The following is a 12,598-nucleotide window of genomic DNA, read 5'->3' as shown; positions in this document are numbered from 1 at the left end:
ATATTCTGATAAAGTGGAAGTAATAAAAACAAATATTACAAAACTATTACAGATTCGTTAGATACTGTCATTTCATGAATGTGAGAAACAACTTTGTTAGTATCTTAAAATACTTAATATTTTCCCAGATTAAATGAAATTGCTATGGCCTGGTCTATGAAATTTACCATTAATTGTGTCAAATTATCATATTCATTATAAGATCATTAATATATTACTAGTTCGCATTTAAAGTTTTAAAGTGAGCCTATACATCAATCGATATTTTTTACTGTTCAAGAACTTGCCTTTCATGCACATTGGTCCGCTCCATCCAGGCTTGCAGGATAAACAAGTCCCGTTTACTTTGTCACAATCTTCTAGGCAATTATTGCTACATTGATTCGAACAATTCTTACCGTATTTACCGTTCCCACATTCTAATTATGAAATTATACATATTCTGATAAAATGGAAGTAATAAAAAACAAATATTAAAAAACTATTACAGATTTGTTAAAAACAGTCATTTCATGAATGTAAAAACACTTTATTAGTCTCTTAAAATATTTAATATTTTCCCATTTCAAATGAAATTTCTAGTGCATGTGTCTAGAAAATCTATCTTTAATTGTTTCAAATTATCATATTTATTTATGAGATCATTAATACCCGACCAGTCCGTTTTAAAGTTTAAAAGAATTACTTATTGTTAATATTTCAAGAAAATTTTACAACAATTTTGCTCATTGACAGAACCGAAATATTTGCATATTTGTCATTGAATGTTACCTGCATATATTCTGACATCACATAGGACAAGATGTGAATACTTCTGCAACAATGTCATTCTGACCTGGTTACCTGCTGTTGAAGTATTACATTCAACATTCATCTTTATTGACTCTTGCTTTGAAACATTCTGTTTATAACAAGTAAGTGGCTCTGGCGGGTAGTAGGCCTTGTTATTATTCATCTCTTTTGGTACGTACTCGATTGATACTTCAAATCCGTTAAAATATTCTGCAAAAGATAATATAATTCATATAACAATATTTTTTCATCTCTTCTATTTGCATACGAAACTTATTTTGCAACATATTTTGTAAAGATGCAATCTTACAAGAATAACATGGAAATTATGTACAAATATATAATGCGATACTTCTTCAACTGCACATTCGATCATATATTAACGAAATTGGCTAGCAAGCAGGGCACTCGTTTTTTAGATGGCGCACGTGAGTCAAAGGCGGCTAAATTTTGACTAAATTAATGAATATGATACAGGTATTTTAAACAATCCTTTTTTATTATAATATATCTGTGTGTATTTCTTACAAATAAATACAATAACGATACATAGTATTTAAAAGTATTTATTATTTTCATTTATTTCCGATTTCGTGTAGGAAATGCGAGCATGTACTCAGTACAAGATAATATTTTACAATTGATTTATATTTCTATTTTTTGTACATAATTAATTTCATTGTTTAAATTCAGACGAAGACGTGTGCTAATCAATACTATGAATTACTTATTTCAATCCCAATATAAGTCCGTCGAGCGCAGAGAAAAATCACAAATCACGAAAAAGAACATAGATAGGCCAACTCCCGGACCTTTTTGTGGAGAGTGGAAATAGCAGGAATATATACATTAAAACATTTAAAAAGGGCCACATATACTGTCAAAATCTTTATATCTAATACCTGCAGGTACTTTAATAATGTCTCTAGAAATAACAAGTTCTCAAGTCATGATATATTTGATGATAGCAATTACTTACTTTTATAACTTTCCTTAGTAAGAAAAGTCATTTTCCACACATTAAAGCTGTAGGGAAACCAGATCTTCCACCAGGTGTTCTCCTTATTATTTGCTGTGACACTACATGATAGAATGTTGCCATCTATCGCCAAAGGTGCATATTGTGCCTTTACTTTGTTGCTCGAATGCTTCACATTCTGGTTTATGGCAAAGTTTCCTTTAACAGTTCGATACAAATATTTGTACATTGTTAAGTAATCGAAAATCACATACAATTAAATGATATCAACAAATGATAGCAACAACAAATGTTATTTTGCTTCATAAATCAGACAAAAGTTATATTATTCAAGCTTAGATGATAGATTCAGCAGTTTGGTCCTTTCCTACATGTAGTAGTATAATGGACTTTAAAAATCTAGTAACTTGAAAACTATGATAACGTATCAACATAGATATCTTGCTGTTAAGTAGCAGCTGCGGTTAAGAGGAACTCTACAGTGCCTTGTTACCCTGCTTGTTTCGACAGCTGGGGAAGAAGATTGGATTTCACAGTCTCTTGCTGTTGTACAGCTGCAAATTTAGTTTAAATTATTACTGCATAATCTCATGTCTATGAAAAAAATTATTGTAAATAAATTCTTAGTTATGCATAAAATTTATTAATTTACTATACTGGCACGATGATCCTAACCAATAAAAATCACACTCAGAGCATGCCCCGGTATCAACATCACATGGGTCGTTATTCAAGCAATGACACGTGAGGTCACATTCCGATCCATATCTATATGAACCATTTACATCTTTGGTACATTGACTATCTAAATACAAGAAATGTACTGTCTCAATAGTATGCCTGAGTGATTATACTTATACAAAGTGATGTGGAACAAATGCGTGTTAAGTCGTCATTAAACTATGGACCTTGTGTCTTCTGGTTGTTGTATTTCATAATTATGATTTAATTATTGTTGTTGTTGTTGTTGTTGTTGTTGCTGCTGTTGCTGCTGCTGCTGCTGCTGTTGTTGTTGTTATTGTTGTTGTTGTTGTTGTTGTTGTTGTTGTTGTTGGTGTTGAAAGGAAACAGTTTAGTTGACATCATTTGTATTGCAATAAAATTGCTGTCAATCTATCGTACTTCTTGTGTACACTCAATTATTTAAACATTTATATGATTCAAATTAGTTTGGCTTTTTATAGTCTTTTCAAATATTCAAAGAGCAATATTCGTAGCAAATAGCTTATTGTCACAAACACATAGTTACATTTTGCAGAAATGTTTTATTTTGAGATATTTTATGATAAAAACTTCAAAGTAATGTATTAAATTGACAGAAGAAATATACTCTATTATTTAATTTTACCCATGAAATATGGTACTATATCAATCAAATATATTTCATATTTTTTGGAAATGAATGTCGGCGGAGTAAAAATCTAATTAATAAAAAACAACTTTTGTTGAATTTTGTTGACTGATAGAAAATGGTCTTACTAAGAAAATAAATCCGAACTCCAATATCTTTAATTCATTCATTACCGCTGTACACACGTTTAAAGAGTTAATTACGTGACGTCACAATGTAGAGCCATAAGAAGAAGAAGAAGAAGAAGAAGAAGAAGCTTTATTCTTTCATAAATCTCACAATACACAATTGACAAAGCCATTATAGCTCATAGTCACATTTTGGTATATACACTTTTGAATTGATATTGGCATTAGTCAACAATAAATCTGTCAGTAAAGTAAACAAGATATATGTGAAAATAGTAAGATGCAAGAAACAGGATACATTACTCTTACAAGATTTAAATGCTTTTGATTTGTAATTACTTCCCTTACATTTCAAAATATCTAATACAAAGAATGTGTCAGACTTTTTCTTAAAAAGTGACTATTTTAAATATTTGTTTTTGTTCATAATTGAATCTTAAATGTTCATCAAGATTGATATAAAATATAAACTAAGTATGAAACATTATTTTGCATCTTCTTATTTTTGGTATTATTTGTATAAACTATTTTCTAACATGTCAGTACGTACTTACGTACGCACGTGCGTGCGTACATACGTACGTATATACATACAATAAATACATTTGTGTACTCACACATGATATTTTTACTTCTAATACATTATTACTATTACTTATTACTATTTTCTATTTACAAATACATGGCGGTGCTGTGTACTTTTTCATTTAACTTTTAAGATAAATATTTAAACGCCGTTTGAGCATATATACAATTTAATTAAAGCCATGATAAAAAATCAACAAATAAATGTTATACTATTCATGAAATTTAACACATACTTGTTAGCTATCTTTCTCTCAGCATGTTGGATTGAAAATATGAATATATATATATATATATATATATATATATATATATATATATATATATATATATATATATATATATATATATATATATATATATATATATATATATATATATATATATATATATATATATATATATATATATATTTCCTATGTATATGCCGCAGTACAACCATGTGCAATCAATAAAATTATTAAAGAATGTAACACTATACTATCTAAATATTATATCTACATCTTCTTATTTCAAATGCTTTGTATACATATACAGATAAATTTCTTATTACTTTAACATTTTCTGATGACAACAATTCTATGGTTTTAAACATGCTTGGTCGAACTCTGTAGTATCTATTTATATATTTATCTCTAATTTTGTCATACATGTTACACTCAAAAAGGAAATGAAATTCGTCTTCTAATTTATTACACGATATGCAAAGTCTATTTTCTCTTACAGTTCTATTCCATCGGCCACATTCTATATTTAATCGATGTGAGGATACTCTCAATCTACATAATGCATTTCTATATTTTTTAACATTAAGTATTTTAAGGTATGGTTGAAAACCAAAACTACATATAGATTTATAAAAAGTAGCTCTTGTTGAGATATCAATCCTACTTTGCCATCCTTGTACAAAAACATCCTTTATTTTTAGCTTAATAATTTGTACAAATATGTTTAAATCTCCTACTCCCTGCGCTAGCCAAACATGATAAAAACCTAGTCTGGATAAAATATTCTTAACACATGAAGCCCAATTTGATTTTTGAGGTTGATTTTCAATGTCATTTAACATCATTTTATATATATAATTTATATATTTATTTTCAGGGCTACTTGTTACTTTCAACCAATATTTTATCATGTACACAATTCTAAGACTATATAGATCAGTTCTTCCAAGATCGCCGTATATAAAATCGTTTTTTTTTTATAAAATATACCGGAAATAATTCCTAATTGACCTGTTTATTGCATAGTACAAGTAGTATTAGTACAGTATGCCAACTAATCTAAAGTTAATGCAATATGTGTACATACATGTATATGCATTTCATTTTTTAATATGTGGTCACACATGAAAGATATTAAAGAAAATCAATAAAATTAATCGTTTTTACCAAGATGACGTTAATTCTTCAACGGGAAATACGTACAGGCAAGTAATCAAATGTAATGCAAAACAATTTCAAGAAGATTTCGTTTTTCCGAATGATGTACAGCCCGGAACGTTGTATCTTACGCCGACAGTTAGAATACAATTTAAGTGCATTCATAATATCAATAGATTTTTTTTGGTGCAATTCTAAAGTCAAACAGCAATAAAAAAATAAAACTTTTTATATCCCGAAATTTGTAAACAATATATCCAAGAAATTTTTAGATACATTAAAATAAATTTGCTTTGATAAGGCAAAACTATTTCCATTATTTTAAATTAAGTGAAGAAGGAAGATATTGCTTCAAACACACTTGTTTGCTACATCACTTATTTAGTATTTTTAAAGGTATTTGTGTAAATAATAAAACATCCTTTAACAATAGTATCATTTTACAAAGAGTTACACATTGAACCGACTTAAAAGATGGGAAAAAGGTTAACCATTTAGATTTATTACAAAGCATACGAATAGTAAATTAAATTCCTCATCATATTTGTGTATTATATTTATTTTGTTAGCGTGGTATACGTTCCACATTTGATATAAAAAAATCTTTAATTTTACCAATGTCATAACATCCTGATGTCCGAATGATATGCAAATATAAATGATGTACACAGTCGAAAAATCTTACCAATACTATCATCATCATCATCATCATCATCATCATCATCATCATCATCATAATCATCATCATCATAATTATTATTATTATAATTATTGTTATTATTATCATTATTATTATTATTATTCACTTCCTGATATCTTGCCATGTTTCTTTCTTCTGACATAATTATGTTAACTGACTTCGTGGAAAACATCACGAACTATTTTTCGGTCGTATTGTTTGAGAAAGGTAATATTTCAAAAGTGTAGTACATTAAAAGTATTGCATTTTAGTAGAAAAGGTTTTGTTACTATTTGATAAAAAATGTAATGGTTCCAAAGTGGAATAGTCTTTAAGCAATTATTTATTAGAGAGAAGTGTGCATGCATGTATAGATCTCTACAAAATAGTAATACTATCATTTTCAATAAGAGTTTACATTTTTTTATATAGTAAAATCGCTATTTATGAAACTATGCTTTTTTAACTTTTTGAGTCACAATCGGTATTTTGTCATCATTCTAGTTATTTAAATGTTATTTCATACAATTAAGTAAAAATACCGGTTGATATAATTTGTTATTTACTTGTTTTCGGGCAAATTTCTGATTTCGTTTGACATTTCTAGTGTTGTATTCTAATTGTAAGTTAAACATGTTTTATCAGTATCAATTTAGCAGTTCAAGCATAAAGATAGAACAGCAGATAGCCCGGAGCCATTCATAAATATATTTAAATAAAAGTTCATTCAAACTATTTTGTCCCTAATATAGTCCAGATAACTTTCAAATTCATATTTGTACTTTATAGAACTGTATGTATCTAGACGCTTTAAATTATTGATTAAACGTAAACAACTTTGATAATAAATATATAAAATTCGTCGTTTTACAATATTTGTAGTCAATCCAAATGTTAAGTTGGTTTTGCCAGTCCGCATTTATCAAGTATAATTTTAATTTGATAGCCCAAATTACATTTATTGTAGAGTTGTTTCGTTCCACATCAACTTGAAGCATGTGATATGTTTTAAAAAAGTGATTTTTCATTGCATGTCAAAAGCTTTATCCAATAATTTATAATCAGTTATTCTATATGAATGCTCATATCGCATTAATATTGTGTTTTATAAAATTATGAACTTTTAGTAAATATTATTGGGTGTATAGCTTTAATTCGGGTATTTCTAGATCATTCCTCGCATTTATCATCATTCTCATCATCATTTTAAAAACAACATAAAACGAACTTTTAGCATATCTTTCTCACTGAATAAGTAGAATTAAAATTCGTATCACATTTGTGAATTCATTTGCATTGTAAGTTGATATTATTTTGATAATGTGTAGTGTTTCTACTATCCAACAACATTTGCTTGGCACTTCATTTATTTTCGTAAAGGTCAGTTGATAAACAGTGGTATCGAACGTATTTGTTAACTTGACATGTGGTGTATTGGTATAAATGCCATACTACTGATCTGAAGGTCTCAGGTTCAATACCTTACCAACACTTCGTTATGAAGATACGCATTTTTTTTTTTTTTTTTTTTGGAATTTACTTGCCAGAATTAATTTGAAATCGTTTTACTACATCTTGTTATAGGATACATTTTAACAAATGGTTTTTGATACAGTTATATTTTTTTATTTCATAACATTTTCTTTAATAAAATGTACAGCGAGTTTAAAATACAATAAAAGTACTACACAGATAGAATACACAAACAAAAAATTAAAAAAAGTTTTGCACAATTTTAGAGGGAAATGACAATTTTGAAATTAAAATAGGATTGAAATCATATGTCTGACCTACGAGTTTACGTCTATATTCTTGACGTACAATACCTTTACCGGCTTCCTAGGAGGGATTACTTAATTTAGACCATTTAACCTCTGATTTCATCAATATATCGATTTACAAGTAGATGGTAACTTTTACGGACTTTACCAATTATAGGGTCAAATGCAAGAGTGCCAGGTCTACATTGTTGGACAATACCCTTACAGGTTTATACAAGTTAAACGTATCATTACTTTTGTTTTTGTTTTTTAAAGTGTATATTTCATTTTGAAACAGATTATTTGAATACTTTTTTATCAATGCCGAATGGCCCCACCTTTGCCTGACGCATCATTGTAGTCCTTAATTTGTACAACCTAATGTTTAAAACATCACATAAAAAGATATAAACTTCTTTTATATTAAATGTGTTGAATCTATTTAATCGTTGTTTTAGAATAATTCATCGACACTACTTCAGCTATTCGTGTTCAACCATTAAGATAAGATAACGGATAGCCTTGGGAATTCCTTGGACAAGATTCAGATCACATTTGATTCATAAATTACGTTACCTATTAAAAATTATTCACATTTGATTTGCATATGTCTATCAATTGATGTGATACATGTTATAAAATGTATTAACATATATTAGCTATCCTCCGGTATCTCGGTGACATATTTTGTATGAGTGATTTATTACTAACCTAGTGTTAAGTACGGTGCCTTTAAGCAGTAAATACCTACAAAAGGAAAATGGTCCGTGCTGTTGTTGTTGAATCTTCAGAATAGACAAAATATGTTTAAGAAAAATATAAAAAAACACTAGTAAACTTTAGCTGAATACCATGTACATGTATGATATTTCGTAGTGAATATACATCAAATGTTATCATTTTACATTTCAAGACAGTCTGTTATCTATTTTCTTCATATTAAATAATCTTTGGAATGTTCAGAGAAATCATGCAAACATCCTGATATTCAAAACTGAAAATCATTTTCTTCTTATGGTCATTTTGAACGACTATTCTGTGCAATGATAAACAATACGTGCTTTCTCAACATCAAACGTGATCTGAACAATATGCATAAAACTTTTGAAAATACGATAGCAATTTCAACAAAAAACAGTTTTGCGAAAATCACAGATTGAATTTGTATAATTTTGTTTATTGAGGACGTCAATAAAAAAAAAAAGCTCTTACGATCGACTTATTTTCTGGTATTCAAATAGCTTTTCAATACATTATATATGATCCAGGGAAAATAAAGATAGCCTACAGAAAAGTCTTATGCTGTCTCCTTTCTTCATTTTCTTTCTTTTTTTACCCCTATTGATATTCTGTTGCTACGAATACATTTGCGTATTTGATTTCCTACTGTATTTCATTTACTGAAAAAGGTGATAAGATGATACCTGGAGCTATAAGACATTAGAACGAGCATTCATAAATTCTAGAGTTTGCTTTGTAATTCAAATATTATTACCTTAAGACTAAAACATGGAGGTTCTACAATGGTCACTTAAACTAGCTCCATCAAACTAGTTAGGACTTAAACGCCGCAAAATTGTAAATGATGTTCGCTCAGTTACTTTATGCCTTTTTTCATGGACAGTTGTAGTGATTGCAATCTCAATGGCCGAAGATGAATATAAAAAAGTATAAATGTTGTATGAATATAAAGACGATTGGTTCTTTTAAAATAAAAATGTTGTGTTCACAACTGCAATATGAATTTCAAGAACATCACAAAAATGGAAATTTGCGATCAGTTCCGGAATGAAATCTCTGTCAATTACATAATTCTCTTATAGCCATTTTTGTTTATGTTAACTGTGACAGATAAATCAACAGGTATCGCATAAGGTTTAAATATGTTTATTTTTATCAGGCGGTTTGAGGGTATTTTGTTATCACAGTGCTTGCTAAAATTAGATGAAAATATCAGCTCAATATTTGTGACAGGGCCTCCCAAAACAAAATTTAATGAATAATCATGCGTAAAAGTACCTTTAAATGGTGCGTTGTTCTCTTCAGTTATCTTGTATTCTTTAAGTTATTCGATTAAAGATGAATACGGTATATTTGTTTGCAATAGTCTGCTTTCTTGCTGTAAAAGTGGATGGACAGGCGGACTTGCCAACGGTAAGTTTGAACAATTCAATATTTATAAAACAAGTCTTATTGTTTCGTTTAATGTAATAGAATAGTTTGAAATTATTGTAAGTTTTACAAAAGTGCATTGTGTATATAATAACATTATGTCATATCTTTAATGTTGCAGGTGTTGGCAGTCGTTCAGGCAAATAGTGCTGTACTTATGAATATCCAGGACACCCAGTTACCGGTATGTTTTGTTTTGTTCTATGTTAGCGTTCTCAATGTGTGTAATGAACTTGTTCTGTTCTGACAATAGATCAGACTTATCGCATTTCGAAATACATAATTGACCTACCAACAGACAGAGCATTGTCAGACTTCACCGATGTTCAGGCTTGTCTGGACTTCCTGTTTTTGTTTGGGGTCCGCCTGGGCTCCTTGCCATTGGTTCTTGTTGCTGGGTCATATGGGGGTTGCGTTCATTGAACGCCGCCTTTCCTTGTTGATCTTGTTTATCATATTTTTTGATAGCTTATATGTTGTATGCAGGCTTAATAAGCTCTGATCCCCTTTCAAAATTTCATTTGATTTACTTTTGTCTATTGTTTGCCCGTTTAGTGCACATGAAATATTTTACTCGGGAACCATACGCCGCTTATCATGGAATGGCACTAACGTTTTTCATTGAAGGTTCCATGATAACCGACGTAAGAACACATCTGCGGATGTGCCTCAATTCAAAATATCACCTTTTCCATGTTTAAAATTTGAATTCTGCTTTAGCCGGTGATACGGGGCTTGGATAGTAGCCTGCATATTCCAGTACTGTCCATGAACAGGCTCAATCAAACCGAGCCTGCAACATTTTCAAATGTACCGTTTTGAACTTTTTAGGGATTCTATTTCATTCTAATCTATACAGATGGTAAAGGCAAATCATTGTCGGTTCGAACATGTTTCCCAAAACAATATTACGATGTGCTCTTAAGCTTTTGAAAACTTGTATACCAAATAGTTCTATCTTAAATAATATGAAAAATTCTTAACAGTCGACCAAAACGTTTATTAAGACAGATGATTTTGCAAACTGCAAAGCAAAATATAAAAAAAATAACGAATAACATATTTTTATCGGAACTATTTGAAATAAATCAAATTTGTTTTTTAATGTTGATTTTGATAATCATGACCAAAAAAAAATTTTAATAATAAAAATCAGGTGCAATTTCTCTCCTGTTTGTATTGATAAACATATCTTTTACAGTCGATTGTTAATCAACTAAATGCTATCAACACTGCTATTAGCACTCTTCAATCAGCGGTAAATGGTTTGCAAGCTTCTGATCGAGAAATTAATGGCAAACTTGATGGAATTGGGAAAACGGCCTCTGACACAAACACTAAAACTAACGAAATTCAAGGAACTGTGAACGACATGAACGGAAAAGTAGACTCTATCCGCAACCTTCTAAATTCGCTGAATGGGAAAACAGACGAGATAAAGACAACAACGGACAAAGTAAATGGTCAAACAAACTCCATACGTACTACTTCTGAAAATATTTCGGGAGACGTGGATAATATCGATCAAACAACTAAGGAAATCGCTTCTTCTACCAGAACCATTGAAGAGACAGTGACTGATACGAATAGAAAAAACGATGGCCTTCTTTTTGCTGTTCGAAGCCTGAGTGGACTGGTTCGATTGACGGATAAAAAGATGGATGAAACGAAACGATATTCTAACAAGAAATGTTAACACTCAAAAATCAACGACCTATGACAAGTTTTTTCTTGAAAACATTTTGTATTCATTTAAAACAAAATCAATGTGTGTATCTTAAATTGATTCCGACCTTTTCAAAAATAAGATATTTAATATATCTATAACCATATATTTTTTTTAGTTTTTCATGCTGGGATAAAACTTTGCATATTAGCTACAGTATGTCTTTGTCAACAACGTGTCAACCTCAACTCTCTCAAGAAAAACAAAAATACAATTATGATTTCACTGTAGCTGTCAATTGCATGATTATAATTCTAAATCTATATATTTAACTACCACTTTTACTTTTTTGCAAATTTTCTTTCTGTAATAAAATATATATCAATAAACACTGAACTGAACTGAACGATCTTTATTTATGTTATGATCCCTAAATAAGCGTTACGGTGGCGGCATGGCTGAGTGGTTAACGCGTCGGACTAGTAATCTAATGATCGCTAGCCGCATGGGTTCAAACCCTGACAGGGGCAAGTCGTTGTTTCCTTGAGCAAGAAACTTAACACTCATTGCTCAGTACTGGTTGGTTCCAGGAACGGATTCGGAAGTGTGTTTAAAAGCTAATAGCTTCCTACACAATCAAACTAAAATAAATTCTGTATAAACCAAATAAGCTTTAAAATTTATTTTCCTTTGGGGAATGAACATTGTTTTGAACTTAAACTATAAACTACCTACGTTTTGCTTCTATTTTGTTTGGTTTTAAATGACGCCGACATGTTTTAATGGGCGTTCGGTGACTTTCCAACTTTAATGGTAGAGGAAGAGATGAAGACTCTCGGTCCAACAACGAATGGGCACTTGACAAGTACCGCAGACGTTCAAGAAGCTAGCTTGACAGCTTCTTTGCATGAAAGAATTTTAATTTCTGGAGGGATTCAAACCAGCTTACCGGTTAATGATAAGTGATTTTATGTAAACAATCTTTACCATTCGCTCACGGCTTGTTCGGTGATAATAGGAAATTGATAAATGAAATTATGGTTTTCCATCCAATTGAATTACCTTGCATTAAAATATTTGGCTTTATACTACAAAATGTAT

At 29.9% G+C, this 12,598-nt stretch overlaps 2 protein-coding genes across 2 annotated transcripts; one reads left to right on the top strand and one right to left on the bottom strand.

The window, feature by feature from the left end:
* Positions 1 to 127: 127 nt before the first annotated feature.
* LOC132730445 (protein draper-like) lies at positions 128 to 1,963 on the bottom strand. Its single transcript, XM_060716371.1, has 3 exons — positions 1,772 to 1,963; positions 772 to 1,002; positions 128 to 419 (listed from the first exon to the last, which is right to left on the bottom strand). Exons 1-3 carry the CDS (start codon positions 1,800 to 1,802, stop codon positions 229 to 231), a joined length of 453 nt encoding a protein of 150 aa, XP_060572354.1. The 5' UTR covers positions 1,803 to 1,963; the 3' UTR covers positions 128 to 228.
* A 7,737-nt stretch (positions 1,964 to 9,700) lies between these two features.
* On the top strand, positions 9,701 to 11,753 carry LOC132730454 (uncharacterized). Its single transcript, XM_060716380.1, has 3 exons — positions 9,701 to 9,813; positions 9,953 to 10,015; positions 11,033 to 11,753. Exons 1-3 carry the CDS (start codon positions 9,739 to 9,741, stop codon positions 11,525 to 11,527), a joined length of 633 nt encoding a protein of 210 aa, XP_060572363.1. The 5' UTR covers positions 9,701 to 9,738; the 3' UTR covers positions 11,528 to 11,753.
* Positions 11,754 to 12,598: the final 845 nt, after the last annotated feature.

This window comes from Ruditapes philippinarum, unplaced genomic scaffold, assembly GCF_026571515.1.
Source record: "Ruditapes philippinarum isolate M1 unplaced genomic scaffold, ASM2657151v2 ctg3180_1_1_1_1, whole genome shotgun sequence".
NCBI classification, from domain to species: Eukaryota; Metazoa; Mollusca; class Bivalvia; order Venerida; family Veneridae; genus Ruditapes; species Ruditapes philippinarum.
The sequence above is the reverse complement of the archived record's forward strand: the minus strand, read 5'-3'. Positions and strand labels throughout refer to the sequence as shown.

What these genes read in the sequence shown, in the direction of transcription:
- LOC132730445 (XM_060716371.1), bottom strand. Translation starts at nt 1,802, where the DNA reads ATGACTTTTCTTACTAAGGAAAGTTATAAAA. An exon ending in TACTAAGGAAAGTTATAAAA is followed by an intron (nt 1,003 to 1,771) that starts GTAAGTAATTGC and finishes TATCTTTTGCAG; the next exon opens with AATATTTTAACGGATTTGAA. An exon ending in TGATGTCAGAATATATGCAG is followed by an intron (nt 420 to 771) that starts GTAACATTCAAT and finishes TTTCATAATTAG; the next exon opens with AATGTGGGAACGGTAAATAC.
- LOC132730454 (XM_060716380.1), top strand. Translation starts at nt 9,739, where the DNA reads ATGAATACGGTATATTTGTTTGCAATAGTCTGCTTTCTTGCTGTAAAA. An exon ending in GACAGGCGGACTTGCCAACG is followed by an intron (nt 9,814 to 9,952) that starts GTAAGTTTGAAC and finishes TTAATGTTGCAG; the next exon opens with GTGTTGGCAGTCGTTCAGGC. An exon ending in TCCAGGACACCCAGTTACCG is followed by an intron (nt 10,016 to 11,032) that starts GTATGTTTTGTT and finishes TATCTTTTACAG; the next exon opens with TCGATTGTTAATCAACTAAA.